At 42.9% G+C, this 17,401-nt stretch overlaps 1 protein-coding gene across 7 annotated transcripts in view; it reads left to right on the top strand.

Annotated features, from left to right (window-relative positions):
* Positions 1 to 11,369, top strand: part of GAPVD1 (GTPase activating protein and VPS9 domains 1) — a 60,887-nt gene extending 49,518 nt beyond the window's left edge. For all 7 annotated transcript variants that reach the window (XM_055399264.2, XM_055399260.2, XM_055399259.2 and 4 more), the window contains 8 exons: positions 283 to 412; positions 2,133 to 2,242; positions 2,926 to 3,085; positions 4,711 to 4,898; positions 5,403 to 5,616; positions 7,608 to 7,680; positions 8,867 to 9,064; positions 10,850 to 11,369. In XM_055399264.2, coding sequence (XP_055255239.2) covers positions 283 to 412; positions 2,133 to 2,242; positions 2,926 to 3,085; positions 4,711 to 4,898; positions 5,403 to 5,616; positions 7,608 to 7,680; positions 8,867 to 9,064; positions 10,850 to 10,990 — 1,214 coding nt within the window. In that variant the 3' untranslated portion in view covers positions 10,991 to 11,369. The remainder of the gene's footprint in view (positions 1 to 282; positions 413 to 2,132; positions 2,243 to 2,925; positions 3,086 to 4,710; positions 4,899 to 5,402; positions 5,617 to 7,607; positions 7,681 to 8,866; positions 9,065 to 10,849) is intronic.
* Positions 11,370 to 17,401: the final 6,032 nt, after the last annotated feature.

The following is a 17,401-nucleotide window of genomic DNA, read 5'->3' as shown; positions in this document are numbered from 1 at the left end:
TTCAGTGTTTACGGTTACAGAATATTTTTATTAAGTTAATAAACATTGTTTTGGATTACAGTTGGATAAGGAGTAAAATTATTCTCAACTGCTCTCTTGATATATTAACATTGCTGTCAGTTTATTTATGTGTTTGAAGTTTTTTTTTCTCTTTCTCACTCAAAGAACTCTTTTCGGAAGGCACAGCTTAATTTATTGTTGAGTTGCTCTGAATACCTACCAGTGCCAGAATATTCCGGATTAACTTGCTTATCCTTTTTGCGGGGGGTGGGATTTGTTTAGAAGTCATGGGTGACGGTGAAAGTGCACACGACTCCCCTCGTGACGAAACCCTGCAGAACATCTCTGCTGATGATCTCCCAGATTCCGCGAGCCAAGCAGCCCAACCTCAGGATTCAGCCTTCTCTTACAGGTATTTCTTGTATACAATTTAGAACGTTTGGGTTTGAATTTTTCATCACCATTGCAGTCACTTCAAGTCAGGTGTTTCTTTGAGTCCCTTAATAAATATGTAAACCAGGGAGGTAAGAATGAAACGCTGTGCACTGAGAAGACTTTGCTCGCCTTGTGGATGTCATATATCAAAGGCTTTAATTCAGAGAATGAAAAAACCAAGCAAACCTCATGGACTCGCAGGGACCACATATTGTTGAGTAACCTACTTCCCCAGTAAGCCTACTGGAGCCCTCCCAGAAACTCATCTTCCTCATTCCCTCAATTTCTAACACAGTTTGAGAAAATGACTTTAGGAGCTTGAATGGTTGTACACAGGCTTAGTTGCTCCAAGGCATGTGGGATCTTCCCTGATCAGGGATTAAACTCCTGTCTCCTGCATTGGCAGGCAGATTCTTTACTACTGAGCCTCCAGGGAAGCCCCCGGATTACCAGTTTTAAAGCACTAATCATCTGTCATCTCTCCCTTAGTGTCTCTGTCTTTCTATGTTTTTAAACCTTTTATTTTAGAAACTTTCTAGCTTGTACAAAATGGAAAAATACAGTGATGTACCTATTCCCCAGATCTAACTGTTACTAATATGTGGCCAGTATTGTTTCATGTTTATTTCCTCCCCGGCTTAATTTAAGTAAACTCTTAATAGCATATCATTTTATTTACTTTTATTGAGGTATCGTTGATTTATAATATTGTTTAAGTTTCAGGAGTACAACATAGTGATTCACAATTTTAAAAAATTATACTCCATTTATAGTTATCATAAAATAATAACTATATTCCCTGTGCTGTACATATCATTTTATCATTAAATATTATGGAGCTTTATACTTTTTTCCTTTGGTAAAACGTGGTGGGGGGTAGTGGAAGACAGTTTTTATTTTCCAGCCATGACTTCACTGCTTTATATAGATTCAGAGTCTTTACAAAGTAGGCAAATATTACAGTTGATTGAGCTGATTCATAAGTTACTTATTTTCAAGGAAGCAAACCATGAAGGCGGGTCTCAGGACCAGTCAGGTGAGGTGGACAAGTGATCATCCTGCAATGGGAGCAAACTCTGGCTTGCTCTCAGAGGTGTTTTGACTCCTTTCATTGGAAGGCAGCCTCAGCCATTCTGAAGAAGCTCTGGTCCCTGCCCTCCAAGACCCTCCCAGGGTGAAGGGCTGCATTGTTGAGGAGGGTGATGTCTTGCTGAAGGCTACTCTGCCAAGTGGTAGCAGGAGGTTCAGTGGTCAGAAATTGAGCAGGTTTTGGCTCAATACAGAGTTTTGATCAACAGGGCAACGGAAAGGTCTTCTTGTCACAAGCTTGTCTTGTGGCAGGATCAACATTTCTTGAGAGATGTCGTGGAAGGCTTCCTTAGTTTGGGTGCTGAGATGGTCCTGATGACTTCTAGTGATTCCTTTGTAACCCTGTGGACCATAGTCCACCAGGCTCCTCTCTCCATGGGATTCTACAGGCAAGAATACTAGAGTGGGTTACCATGACCTCCTCCAGGGAATCTTCCTGACTCAGGGATCAAACCCGTGTTTCTTATGTCTCCTACTTTTTCAGGCAGGTTTTTTACCACTAGCACCACCTGGGAAGCCTATTAATTTGTATAGTAAATATGATAATAGTTTATAGAATGTGACCGTATCTGAACAAAGAAATGACTGTATCTTCATCTGTTTTTTAGAGATGCAAAAAAGAAACTGAGGCTCGCTCTTTGCTCTGCGGATTCTGTGGCTTTCCCAGTGCTAACCCACTCAACAAGAAACGGTTTACCAGACCATACAGACCCAGAAGGTAGGTTGCTACGTGAGAGTTTATTTTTTTTCCTATGCTTTATAGGGACCATATGAAACTGCCAGTATTCAACTGTATTTAAACTATACAGCAGTTCCATCCAGTTCAACTTAACACATTTATATCAGTTAAGGGCAGTTGGATTACTGATAGTTTGTGAAAATGTTCTCTGATTGGTTCTGCTTAGTTTTAATGATACTGACATAACTGACATCCCACAGCTGAGGGATGACCTTTCAGTTCAGTTCAGTCGCTCAGTCATGTCCAACTCTCCGCGACCCCATGAATCACAGCACGCCAGGCCTCCCTGTCCATCACCAACTCCCGGAGTTCACTCAAACTCATGTCCACAGAGTCGGTGATGCCATCCAGCCATCTCATTCTCGGTCGTCCCCTTCTTCTCCCGCCCCCAACCTTTCCCAGCATCAGAGTCTTTTCCAGTGAGTCAACTCGTCGCACGAGGTGGCCAAAGTATTGCAGTTTCAGCTTTAGCATCAGTCCTTCCAGTGAACACCCAGGATCGATCTCCCTTAGAATGGACTGGTTGGATCTCCTTGCGGTACAAGGGACTCTCAAGAGTCTTCTCCAACACCACAGTTCAAAAGCATCAATTCTTCGGCGATCTTATATAAAGCCCCTGGAACTTCTCAACAGTAACAGAATTCTGATGTGTTTTTATTTAGACAATGAAATTGTCTGCTTCTTAAAAGTGCAAATAGCTGAAGCAATTAACTTACAAGATAAGAACTTAATGGCTCAGCTTCAGGAAACAATGCGTTGCGTGTGCCGCTTTGATAACCGGACCTGTAGGAAGCTGCTGGCTTCTATCGCTGAGGACTACAGGTAACATCCCCAGCCTTTTTCCCAGCCTGTTTCACTTGTATACCTGTTTTCAGCTGCAAGTATGTTCTTCTCAGCCCTTATTTCAGAATGAATCTAGGCTCACTGCAAAGTGCTGGGCTTTCCTCGATGTAGATTTCCAAGCAACATATGTGAATATGTAGTCTGGAAGTGTAGTTGTAAGCAAGCAGTTCTTACTAGGGCTTCTCTGATAGCTCAGTTGGTAAAGAATCTGCCTGCAACACAGGAGACCTCAGTTCGATTCCGGGGTTGGGAAGATCCGCTGGAGAAGGGATAGGCTACCCGCTCCAGTATTCTTGGGCTTCCTTTGTGGCTCAGCTGGTAAAGAATCTGCCTGCGGTGCATTTGATCCCTGGGTTGGGAAGATCCCTTGGAGAAGGGAAAGGCTACCCACTCCAGTATTCTGGCCTGGAGAATTCCATGGACTGTATAGTCCATGGGGTCACAAAGAGTCAGACACAACTGAGCGCCTTTAACTCACTCACTCACTCACTCAGATCTTCCTAACAGAGTACAGTTGACTTCAGCTTGGCCCAAAAGCATCTTTGGTGGAGTGGGGCCAGGATAACTAGGATGTCATTTCCCTCTTTTAGTGATGATTGAAAAGACTGCTTCCATGGACCAGGGAAGCAGGAGGAGTCCTAGGAATTGTTACCATTTACCTGTTGCCTGTCACTGCTGACATTTAAGTTGAGAAGCTTAGGAAGTAAAGAGGCTTAGGGAATGGGTGCTCTAATGATTGTTGCATTTAGACTATAAGCAGCTAATTGGTGGTATATTTAATGATCTAGTGATATAGCAACCTGTATTTTGTCGTTATTTTAGTCTTTTGTAGCAATCAACTTCCTGTTAAGTACGAGGTTCTACCAGCATGGAGACTGCTCCAATGCAGAACAGACCAGCGATGTGAAGAGATTTAGTAGTGTTTAGGGAGTTAGGGAGCTGAGTGTTCAGACCGGTAAACAGTTCTGTTTCTTTCTTTCTTATTTTTTTTAATTGAAATGTAGTTGATTTACAATGTTAAATTAGTTTCAGGTGTACAACATAGTGATTCGTTCTTTGTAAAAATTATACTTCAGTTAAAGTTGTTATAAAGTGTTGGTTCTGTTCTCTCTAGTGTACATTCTGTCCTTGCATAATTTTTGGCTGCACTGGGTCTTCATTGCTGCGTGAGGGCTTTCTCTAATTGTGGTACGTGGGCTTGTCATGGTGGTGGCTCCTCTTGTTGCAGAGCACAGGCTCTAGGGAGTGCCAGCTTCAGGAGTTGCAGCACATGGGCTCTAGATCTCAGGCTTAGTAGCTGTGGCACGCAGGTTTAGTTGCCCTTCGGCGTGTGAAATCTTCCCGGACGTGGGATTGAAACCATGTTCCCTGCTTTGGCAGACAGACTTGCAACTACTGGACCACCAGGGAAGTCCTGACTCTGTTTCTTGACCTGGCAACATAATCAGTTCTCAGGATGGTTGTGTGCAGGCCGATCGGCTCATTTGTAAAACCAGAGTCTTTGAGGTAGTTTTTTTCCTTTGGAGAAAAGTCAGGACTCTTAGTCTCCAAAGAAAGTGTGCACTGTGTATGTCTGGTGTCCTGCAGAGTGTCTTTGCTTTTAGGAAGAGGGCCCCCTACATTGCTTACCTCACTCGCTGTCGACAAGGACTGCAGACCACGCAGGCTCACCTGGAAAGGCTACTGCAGAGGGTTCTGCGGGACAAAGAAGTGGCCAATCGATACTTCACCACCGTCTGTGTGAGGCTACTACTTGAGAGCAAAGAGAAGAAGATCAGGGAATTCATTCAAGGTAACCAGAGACCCTTCGGTGAAGCCGTATGTTAGCAGGAAGATTTGGGAAATTTTCTTGTACTACTTTTTAAGAACCTACCTAAGAGCAGTTTCTTAATTTCCCAGTTATTTCCTAGTAATTAAACCTTGATGTTCAACCAATAAATGTCGTGTTTATCCTGGTTGAATATCTATAGTTTATAAAAAGTTGGAAAAATTAACAAAGTTTTGGATGCACCCAATTTTTCTTATTTTTTTTTAAACAAAGCATATCATTTTGTAACAAACCTCTTGTTCTTAAACTTCCACATGTGTCTTACCTTTCCCCTGTTTTTAATGATTTGGATGTATTTTCTCCCCAAATGAAACCATGCCCAGTTATTTCCGGCTTTGAGAGCATGGTAGCTGTATGGGTAGTGGATTATGAGTCTTAACAGTTTTCTATTTTTAGCTACTTTCTAATAATTTTCTATTTAAAATCATTCAAGTGCTCTATTTTAAAGCGTATTATTTTGCTTTGGAGACTTTCAGAAACTCACAGCCGCTGATGATAAAACTGCCCAGGTGGAAGATTTTCTGCAGTTCCTGTATGGCGCTATGGCCCAGGACGTCATATGGCAGAACGCGAGCGAGGAACAGCTTCAGGACGCTCAGCTGGCCATTGAGCGAAGTGTGATGAACCGGATCTTCAAACTTGCCTTCTACCCGAATCAGGACGGGGACATACTCCGTGACCAGTGAGTGCTCCTGCCTGTGATGGACTAAGTAGGGCTGTCCCAGCCAGCCCCGTAGTTTAGAGGAGCTATTTGTGAGACATAGAGTCAGACACGACTGAACAACTCAACTGAACTGAATATCTGAGTAGTAAAGGAAAAGATACCTGTTTCTTTTTTGTACCTCTCAGAGTTACCAGACCGAAAAGAAGGAAAGGGCTGTGTTCTCAGAGATGCGGGGAATTGGGCTGGAGGGTGGTATACACTGGTCTGGCCATTGTGGAAGGCACTGCTGTTGACTCTGCCGCAGCTGTTCTTCCCTTCTTTCTTCTACCTACTCTTACCCTTCAGATCAGGATTCAGACCTCACTTGCTCGGGGGAAACCCTTCCTAGCCTGTCTGCATGGGTGAGATGCCCTGGCAGGGCTGCCTCAGACCTGGGTACCTTTCTTTAGCACTTGCCACCATTGCAGTTTTACATTTGAGTCATGGTTTCTCAAGCTGGCACAGCTGACATTTCGGGCCAGATGATTCTTTAATGTGGGAGGCTGTCCTGTGCCTTGTGGGACATGTAGCATCATGGCTGGCCTTGGCTGGTAGTACCCTACCAGCTGTGAGAACCACACTGTCTCCAGACACTACCGAGTGCCCCTTGGGGGCAGAACCGCCCCCTGTTCCGGATCACTGGTTTGTGTGATTGTTTGATGAATCCCTCTGTCCTCCACCGGTTGTTCCTTCCGTGAGTGCAGGAACACAGTGCTTCATTCATCTCTCCATCAGGGCATCAAGCACAGTGTGTGACTTCTGATATGTACTTTTTATTTATTGGGAATGATAGGTATTTGAATATCAAAATATCAAGAAGTATATGGCATATGAATTAAATCTCAATAAAGCCTATTTTTAAGAACAATCCTAAGAATACTCATCTTGAAAAAAAATATCTAGAAGGGTAACAGTGATTATTTGGGGGTAGTGAGACTCAGCATTTTAATTTTTTCCTCTTCTGCATTTTCTTGACCACTGGTTTATGACCTGGTTTCTGCCCCCAAGTGTGTTGCTCAGTGGCTGCCGTGTAGCCCCAGCAGTGCCAGTGGCTCACTGTGCCCGCGACCCTGAGGGGCCCATGTAATAGGACCTCAGGGTGGGACAGTGGTGGTTTCTGTAAGATTTTTTTTCTCATGGAAATTTTAAGATATCTCGTCTATGTTTGAGAGCTCACTTTCCTGTGAATGGGTTAGGATCGTTCCCACCTGCCTCTCTCACTTGTTCCTAGTCTCAGGGGCTTTTTACCCCTCCTCAAGCTTCTGTATGCAGTTTGCCAACTGGGTTCTGTTTTCTCTCCAGAGCCCCAGTTTTTGGCTTCCAGGGTGGGATGAGGAATGGGAACATTCAAACTACTTAATGCGGAGAGCACCTTTGAAGCCGGTTATGCCTCTCTTTCCTCTTTGCAGGTTTATAGAGAGTTAGCACTGTGTTCTGGAATGCACACCTGAAGGCAGAAAAACTGGGTTTAGCCTCTGCTGCTAACCACCTTGTAGTCTTAGGGAAATCCCTCATCTTTTTAGGCCTAATTATTGTCATCTCTGAAATGAGAGGTGAGCATCCTCAGCATCTCTTCTCCGTCTAGCGTCTGTGATCTCCATTTTCTGGCCTTTGACCCCTCCACTTCTTCTTGGCCTGTTCACCAGTTAGTTTGTCCAGGTAGCTTCCAGGCTAAGGATTCCCCTCACCTCTCCTGTGGATGCTGCCCTGGTCCAGAAAGGAGGGGTTCCCACTCTTCTCCCTGCATCCCCTTGGCTCACTGAGCCTTTCTAAGCAGATCCTACATGTGAGAGTTTTTGACCAAGACAGAATACTTATAGCTAAGAGAGAGCCTCAACTGTAATGGTAATCTGTATCTAGAAGTAAGTCTAAAATGGTTTAAATGTTGTTTTGAGAAAACCGATTATGACTACCTGTGTACCTTCTTTTCTGAATTATTTATTTACATATGTGTTTTGGGGCATTTTCAGGGTTCTTCATGAACATATTCAGAGATTGTCTAAAGTAGTGACTGCAAATCACAGAGCTCTTCAGATACCAGAGGTAATGACAGTTTATACAGTATGGATGGTATTATTCAATCAAAAGTGTCTTGGTATATCTCAGGGAAGCAGAATATAGTAAGTTATAAAGAAACCACTTGCACTGGATGTCATTCAGTCGATAAAATTCTCAAAGGTCTTTCCGTGGATTAAAATTCCCTAGCCTGAGAAGGGACCTTAGTAGTGAGAGGTGAGCGGAGGGAGGGCCAGCCTGGGGGAGCCCCCGCCCTGACACCACCCCCTTTAGGCAGGGCTTCCTGCTCACAGCTCACTCCTTCTGCGGCAGCCACACTCTCCACTGAAGCTTTTATAACCATATAGTGCCTCGGAGTCCTAGCCATTCAACAATCAGTGTTCTTTCCAGAACATTCTGCAGGAATGTCCCATAAGAAGGGATCTGGTGGAGCTTCAAAGAGTGTGAAAACTCATGTCCAGAAGAGGGAACTGAATCTAAATGTGGCCTCAGAATTGCCTTTTAGTTCCTGATACTAAGATTTTCACCTGTCTTACACCTCTTACAAAATCGGAAAACAGCGAAGTTTTAGGTATATGAGTTTTCTGGTTGTTTCATTCGAATCTGGATATTAATTGGCATAAAATTTTTAATTGTCCTTGATTTCTGGAGCTGCTGCAACATAGGTACATACTAATTTTTAAGCTATTTTAAAAGTAGCTTGTCGGTGCTTTTGGAATCAGCTTCAATACATAGATAAGTCCCATTCTAGCTCTTTAAGAAAGATAATTGTTTAAAATTTTATGAATTGTAGGTTCTGTGTTATCATCTGTCTCTGTTACTATTTATCTGGGTGGGTTTGTTTGTTTGTTTGTTTTTCCTTTGGGGCTGCATCGTGCAGCTCGGGGATCTTAGTTCCCCAGTGACTGGGGATGGAACCTGGGCCCCTGGCAGTGAGAGCTCAGAGTCCTAACCACTCAATGGCCAGGGAATTCCCCTGGGTGGTTTTATTTTAAAATGCAAAGCAAATAATTCAAAAGCTTAAAATTCTGAAGTGGGAGGACGGGGAGGAATTGCAATTTGATGGTTTTTCTGAAAAAAGGAAAATTGCAATTTGGTTTTTCTGAAAAGAAAAGGCAGCGGCTTCACCCAACTGCCTTTTGACGTGGAGGTTGCTCTGGTCACTGCCTTCCGTCCAAGACCTGCATGATGGTCTGTGTGTGGTCTCGCTTAGGTTTATCTTAAGGAGGCACCGTGGCCCTCAGCACAGTCAGAAATCAGGACAATAAGTGCTTACAAGACGCCCCGCGACAAGGTGCAGTGCATCTTGAGAATGTGTTCCACCATCATGAACCTCCTGAGCCTGGCCAACGAGGACTCCGTCCCAGGGGCAGATGACTTCGTCCCTGTGCTGGTGTTTGTGTTGATCAAGGTAGGTCCTCGCTACTACCCGCAAGAAGAGTTTCTTTGGTGTCCTGAGTTGAGGGGTGTGCAGAGAGTCGCCAGGTGTTACGGACTTTGACTCTTTCACAAGGGTCCAGCTCAGTGATACCCAGGAAGAAAGTAGCTAACGTCAAGTTATGTTCTGTCTAGAAGTTAGGGTTTTCCAGAGAAAGGAAGAGCTAGATTCCTAGATGAACATTTTCAGCTTTTTAAAGCAGTGCCTGGAGGTCTTGCTGGGAGCTCAGTAGGTAATTCCTGAGTGAATGAATGAGGGCAGGTTCTCTGGCCGTAATGCTTTTACCGTCTTTCAAGTTGAATTCTTCATAGTGGTTATCACGTCAACTACTCCATTTTCCTGTCATCTTTCTCCTCTTTTGACCTCATGTTTTAGTAATTGTACCATATTGTTTTTAAAAGTACTGACACCTCTTGTCCTTTTTTGACTTTAAAGTGTCACCACTTAAATGGTTTATTTTGAACATTTTGGTTTGGCGGTGGGGACCCTGCAGTTTGGGTGCACAACAGCCACCCAGTATGTGTTCCAGTCAGCTCAGCCCTCTGGTGATGTCTACAGTGTATTTGACATATAGCTTCTGTTCCGTCGCTCAGTCGTGTCCGACTCTGTGCGACCCTGTGGACTGTAGCCTACCAGGCTTCTCCATCCATGGGATTCTCCAGGCAAGAATACTGGAGTGGGTTACCGTTTCCTTCTCCAGGGGATCTTCCCGACCCAGGGATGGAACCCGGGTGTCCCGCATTGGAGGCAGAAGCTTTAACCTCTGAGCCACCAGGGAAGCCCAAGACATATAGCTTGCTGCTGCTGCTAAGTCACTTCAGTCGTGTCCGACTCTGTGTGACCCCCTAGACGGAAGCCCACCAGGCTCCCCCGTCCCTGGGATTCTCCAGGCAAGAACACCGGAGTGGGTTGCCATTTCCTTCTCCAGTGTGTGAAAGTGAAAAGTGAAAGTGAAGTCGCTCAGTCGTGTCCGACCCTTAGCGACCCCACGGACTGTAGCCTACCAGGCTCCTCCATCCATGGGATTTTCTAGGCAAGAATACTGGAGTGGCTTGCCATTGCCTTCTCCGGACATGTAGCTTACTAACTCTTAATGTTGCAGTATGTCTGCAACCTGAACTCTTAGCTCAGAGTCAGAACCCTGACTGAATCAGTGTGCGATCAGCCTTCTTCACTCCTCCTGTTGCCCTTTGCTCATCTCTCTTCCACAGGTGATGTTTAGTCTCTACGCCGAGCCAGCCTCAGCCCCTTTTAAGGAACAGAGCTTAGCTTGTCCTCCCGATGTAACACACCTGAACCTGGAGGTGAACAAGCAGGACTTTTTCTGTGCTACCTCCTGCAGCAGAGGGCCTACTCTTTTTTTAGTTTTTTTTTTCTTTCTCAGCTGGTTCTACCCATACTTAGTAGATAGATATAACTCAGTTTGTCTGCAGCATTTCCTTCCTTATCTAACATTCTGGAATCCTGGGATGTTGAGTAAAGCCACTGGGATTAGTTCAGCCCCTCTAAGGACCAGCGAGGTCAAGTGTTTTGTTAGGCTAGAAAGCTCTAGATAGTTGAGCCAGGATTAAAACCTGAATCTTCTTTCCAATACACTTGCTCCTCACAGTAACTCGGGTTTATGAATTAGTTCCAAAAAGGATTTGGGGGATTGTTTTCAAAAGGACTGTATCTCTTTTTCACAGGAAAACATTTGAAAGATGTTACCATAAGTGATTTTTCCGGCTGAGTAATTGACTTTATTTTTCACTTCTCTAGGCAAATCCACCGTGTTTGCTGTCCACTGTTCAGTACATCAGTAGCTTTTACGCCAGCTGTCTGTCTGGAGAGGAGTCCTATTGGTGGATGCAGTTCACAGCAGCCGTGGAATTCATTAAGACTATCGATGACCGAAAGTGACCAAGACAAAGGCCCACCAAGGCAGCAGACTGTTAGTGGGGCAAACAGATCTCTTAGAAAATGTACCAGCTGCTTCAAAGGCTGAAGATTGTTTTTGTATAATATTGTACAGTGTTCAGACCTTTTAAAACGGATCTTTACTAAACAGATTAATGAGCTAACAAGCAGGTTCTCTTTTCTTTGAGTTCTTTTCCTTTCTGAGTTGCATATTTCATTAATTTCTTGTCCCCACATAGAGAATAGTACTGCAAAAAGGGACCACATTTTTCAAGTATTTTGAAATACGAAAAAAAAAAAACCCACAAAATCTCCTAGAAAATTCCTAGATCTCTGTTTATGGATGCTCGTTCTTTCTTTTCATTTAAAAAAAAAAAAAGAACAGTACACCTCTTTTAAGATGCTGTCTAATCTTGGATGCATCTAACGGAAGGAAAATACCAGTTGCACTGAGGATTATAATAGTGGTGACATTAGTGGCATTATCTATAAATACACTCACCTAAATTGAAAAGCTAAGAAGGAAATGTAAATATGATATATATTTATATTTGATGTAATATGGACATCTTCAGATTCTAATAAACAAGGAATATTGCTGATAGTAGGTTGTCATGTACCCTCTTGTGAAATGGTTTCCTTGACAACATTTAAGCTGAGCTTAAAAGCAAAAGGCGAACAAATACACAGAAATATTTATTAAAGTGTAACACAGTTTATTGAACTTTCTAGGTATGGAATTTGATGCACAGGGCTGCCTTTGATGAGGGGTATAAACTCATTGAATATATCACTTAGACTTTTTCACCCTGGACGTCTTTGAGCCTGCAGTAGGAGATGGACCGTTTGTTTAATCATCATACGTGGCATACAAAGGAACAGTAGATATCTAACCCATCCTTGTGGTACTTCTCATCTGAAATGTTAACTATAGTGTCGAAACCCTGGCCAGAGCTCCTTACAAACCTCTAACTGTAATATATTTTTCATGATGATTCACATTGAATGCACAGACCAGGAATTCAGTGAATGTCATTTTTTTTAAAAACTAATTTGTATTGTCTGCTTTAGTGATACAAGTTTTACTAGTGATAAACTATTTTAATCAACCATACTATTCTTATGGGGGGGAAAAATCTATTTTGGCAGGTTTCTGTGCCTTTGTTTCCCTCTTCTGAACAAAAGTATGTGTTTCTGTATTTTGGTTTGATCGTGTGTTGCTAATTAATCAGGAATGGGTTTTGGTGTCTGAGAAACAGGCCAAGGAGGCCCACCAAAGCTTCAAGCACAAGTCTTACACGTAGGCCATCACTGACTGGTTTCGCTCTGTATGTTTCCTAAACGTGTTTAACTTCTTTTATGAAAATTGGTCCCCTCCTTTGAGTCTCTTGTTGCTGGCAGCATTTCCAGGTATGTTTAAGGAAACTGTGACCAACAGCCTTGAGCAGATTAGGACAGAGGCTGTCTTTCCAGGACCTCTGTGCTCCACTGTGCCTAAAGAAGCTGGGTTTTCTTTATGCCTTGACCTCTTCTCATTCCTTTACTCTAAAATACTGAGATAAGTTGCAGAGGATTGTGAGATGAGGTTTCTGCCTTTTAGGGATGGGTCAAAATTAAAGTAGTACTGAAAAATGTCCTCTTGAATGTTAGATCAAGAAATCTATGTACAGTCATGCTTCATGGACTGTAACGGTCAAGTTCATTTAGGTCTTAGAAGTCAAATCCCATCATAGATACTTTACAAGACAAACTGTCTTCACATGATTTCTAAGGCCGAGGGGGGAGTTCAGCATTTGAGTCAATAAATGTTAAGTCAACAGAAGTCTTGGAATAGTTGAAATATATTGTTTGGGGATTTAACTCATAAATCAGTTCGATTTTTTACCCCCATGGTGGTTACTAACTATTGCACGTTTTTACCATGGAAATAAATATGAAGATGTGGACACTGCATGGGGCTCTTTTCTGTGGAGGCAAGGGATAGGGCTCTGCAGGGCTTGAGACAGATGTGAGAAGAGGACCTCAGAGATCTGGCATCACAGTTACATCCGAGATGGAGGTGGGTGCTGGTGTCTTGACTCAGGTGCTGGCAGAGAAGCGCACAGCCCAGCTGTTTAAGCTGTTTTCTTCTGGAAGCCGGTCAGGAGTAAGGACTGCTTCAGCGTTAACTGTCACTGGTAGTTTTGTCACAGGGTTTAGTGGAGTGTTGAGTGCTGAGTTTAGGAATTGATAACTGTCTGCATGGGCTTCCCAGGTGGCTCAGCAGTAAAGCATCTGAGGAAACTCAGGTTCAATCTCTGGGTTCAGGAGAAGGGCATGGCAACCCACTCCAGTATTCTTGCCGGGGAAATCCCATGGACAGCGGAGGCCGACCGGCTATAGTCCATTGGGTCACATAGAGTCAGACACAATTCAGTGAGTAAACAACCACTGTGTGTGTGTGGCAGTGGCGGGTGTGAGACAGGGAGTGATCTGATTTTACTCTTTCAGGAAAGGAATAGTTGTCCTTCAGCTGTTTCTTAACCACAGTTCCTCCCAGGACATAGGTTATATGAAGGATTGTGCAAAAATGCAAAATCACACGTAGGAAACCTTCAGTAGCTGATGATTATTACAGGGAATTTACAAAGATAACGTTAAATGTTCACTGTAATTCTGTGGAATTATCTCACACAAAAAAATCAGTTCATGTTTTGTATAAATACTCTGCTTCCAGAAATAGTTAAGTAATAGAATTACAGATTGAAGATTATCTTTTATTTGTAAAAGTATTATTTTTTAAATCTGATAAACATTTTGCTTTCTTTCTCTACTTTAGGTCAAATCTCAGCCACAGTTAACTAATTTCTCCTGCTTTTTCTTTTTAAAAGCCTGTTTATAAAAGCCGTTTTATACAGATATGAAATCACTGTAAGAGGGTTAGGCTTTGTGAAGGATGGAAAATAGATGTGGATGAGATGCATGGGTTTTTCTCTCCCTGTTGTGTCCTGGAAGCCTTTGTTTAATGTCGACTTTCAACCTACATGTTCCTGAGGTATGTAAGCGAGAGAATTAAAACCCGTCCCAGGCAGTGACAAGGTCTAGTTTTGGCCACAGGAAGCTGTACCTGACTGTGCATGCTGGTTGGCACTGTTTCCCCATTGCCTGCCATGGGAATTCCGTGGCCAAGTGAAGATCAACATCGTGAAGATTTAACAGTTCCTGTGTCTGATGAGATTGGGTGTGAAAAAGGAAAGTAGGAACGCACTTGCTCAGAATTGTTAGCGGATTGTGTTGAAGTGATAGAATCGTTTGTGGACTCAACGTCCTCCATTGATGTGTGTCCTAGGCTTTCTCTTCCATTTCCATTCCTGCTTTATTTTGTAAGGAAAAGTCTGCCTTCTGTTTAGTTCTTTTAACTAGTAAGTTTATTCTATATGTCATTGTCATACTTTAGGGGGGAAGTCAGAAAAGATCTTCTTGAAGCTCAAAGAATTTTTAGTTGAGTAGATGAACAGTGATGAAATATTTGAGATACTTTGCCAAAATGCTTGAGAATGTTGCCAGATTAATAATCATATATTTTAAATGTAGGTTACCCAAGGAGTAGGGTGACCTGGAATAGCTTTATTACTCTTGAGAATACTTGGAGAAAGGAAGATATGCTTTGCGTCAGTGTCAAGGTTGGTGTGGTTGAGCTGTGGCATCACCACAGAGCTGCATGTCCCACAGGCCTGTGCTCGTCAAAGGTTAAATACCCGGGAGAGAAAGTCCTCGACACCTGGTTCGTGGCCGACACTGTGGGCAGGAGCCACACGCCTTAAGAATTCACCTCTGCTGAGCTGACGTTCTGTCTTGTCTACCGTATTCTTGTGTTTCACCTGTGTGGAAAAGCTTTGTACTGCCTCTCCTCTTGAAACTGATAAAAACCTATAAGCCTCAGTGAATGAGCTTGCACCATCTTGTATATGTACAGGAAACCCATCCTGTCTCCTAATGTGATTTCTCATGTACAATATCATTGTGTAAAAATTGATTAAAAAGGGAGAGCAGTTGAATCCATTGGGTTTTATGTTTCCATCCTCTCTTTTGTATTTGGAAGCATTTCTGAAAATTTCTCTGACTTCTCAGGTATGACTAAGGTTCTCCATGAATTCACACTCGTCTTTTTCATCTGAACATCTAAGGGTGTTTGTTAACTACAGGAAGGAATTGGAATTATCCAGCAGTTGCTAATGAGATGGTGCACATTTACTCCTTAACACAGTTCCTGTCTGAATCCTGTATTTGGTTAGCTATTCATCAGCCTTAGTTCTGAGCGCAGAAGTCCTAATCATGGTATTCACGGGAGCCTTGATTAATCTTCTCAGTTGAAGGGAGTTTCTATTAGCCAAGGAGCCCTTGTTGCAGAGGCCAGCTCATTCTACTAGCTGGTGGAAAAGCACTTTGTTCATATTGATTGCACTTAATTTGGAAGGAAACATTTAAAAACTGGATTAGGGTTCAGTTTTCACTCAGTCTGTTCAGTGTTAAAATTAATGCTATGACTTTCCTAGAACTGAAAATAGAATTCAACTTTTCTTGCCAATTTGGAATTCCCTGTGTCATCTGGAGTCTTGGTATATTTGTGCCTACTCAACCCTCTCTAAGTAAGCGGCTCTGCGGCTTTTCCCTGAGGATGCAGAGCCAGTGATGGTGTTCAGTTAGGCGTCCCTGCAGTGCTGCCTGTAAAATATGTCACGATCCTGGAAAGTGAAATCAGGTCAGAAGCTCCTCTTAGCTGTAAATGTGTCTCTACCTAGAGACTTAAGTATTCATTGAAGAGCTTTCGAGTCAGTCATTTCATTCTAGAAGAATCATATTCCATCCTCTTAGGGCACCAAAATACAGTACAAAGACTTTAGGGGGGAAGAAAATTGATCAGAGAGGCAGGAAAATCTGGTTATGAGGATCCAGGAAGCATCTTCCACATTTTGTGCTAAAATGGATAAAGCTCTCAATTCTGTCATTGAACCTGTTATCGACAGTGAACATGAAAACCATGGTAATCTCATTTCTGTTAACTAGGATTTCAGCATATTGCTGGCCCGAATCATTAAATTTTATGCTCCTGTAAAAAAGTATCCAGTGTGATTTTTAAACATGGAACGTTTTACTTCAGCTCTCCTTAGCCCTACTAGTTACTAGTTGACAGAACTTTTGTCTCCATAACTGCTGATGTTTCATATCAGTAATTCCTGGTGAATTTAGTCAAGAGATCTGTCTGATCTGACTCACTCTGACCAAATAAACTACAATCTTTGGGAAAGTGAAAATGTTAGTTGCTCAGTCATGTCTGACACTTTGTGACCCCGTGGACTGTAGCCCACTAGGCTCCTCTGTCCATGGAATTCTCTAGGCAAGAATACTGGAGTGGGTAGCCATGTCCTTCTCCAGGGGGTCTTCCTGACCCAGGGATCAAACCCAGGTCTTCTGCATTGCAGGCAGATTCTTTACCATCTGAACCACCAGGGAAGCCCACAATCTTTGGGGGTGGCACTCAAAACAGGTCCATTTTAAGTGCCTTAGGCAGTTCTGTAAAACATTGTTTTCAGACCTCACTGTTAAGAATCACCTGGTGCTCTTGCTGATAAATCAGCACGCATAGGGGATGGGACAGGAGTCTAAACAAGTACTCCAGGTGACATTTTTGCGGAACTTAGAGCAGCACCATGAATCAGCATTTCACAAAGTATGAACTGGAGGACCACGTGCACTGTCCTCCTGGGATGATAAACTGCTGACTCATTATTCCTCACAGAGCACATTGAATCAATTTTGGGGGAAGAACAGAAGAAAAAATCTGCATACCTAGCAAACTCCCCCTCTGACTCTGATGCTAACTAAAAAATGTGTGATCTGTGAAAGGTGTTCAATTCCTAAAGTTTTGGCTCCACATCCCCAAGGTGGGTGGAGCCCCTTTTAAAGGATACAGGGCCTGGCAGGAACTTCCTTGGTGGTCCAGTGGTTAAGATATCTGCGCTTCCACTGCTGGGGGCATAGTTCCAGTCCCTGATAAAGGAACTGAGATACTTCATGCTGCACAGCATGGCCAAAAAAGAAGGATAAAGGACCTAGTAGCCAATCCAATATCCTTTAAGGATAGCTTTTTTTTTTTTAATTTTACTTAAATCCAAATGTTTTCTCTTCTGATAATCTTCTGGTTATATAAAAACTGTTTCTTTCCCAAACTTCAAATTGCTAAACATTTGATTATCACGGTGTTCGAATTTCTGTGTGAAAACTTACCATCTAATCATCCTCATTGTTTTAGCTTTTAAAATGGCTGTTTGGTTTCTGTTGCCTTTGGTTTCCATTCATAACTGCTGTCCTGTGTTAAGTAACAGCATTGTTTCCAGCAGCCCCAGCTTCCAACTGGATTTTTTCCCCCAACTG

This window comes from Moschus berezovskii, chromosome 11 (assembly GCF_049115385.1).
Source record: "Moschus berezovskii isolate FMDL1 chromosome 11, NW_MosBer_1.0, whole genome shotgun sequence".
Classification (NCBI taxonomy): domain Eukaryota; kingdom Metazoa; phylum Chordata; class Mammalia; order Artiodactyla; family Moschidae; genus Moschus; species Moschus berezovskii.
This window is presented reverse-complemented; position numbering and strand designations above follow the sequence as displayed.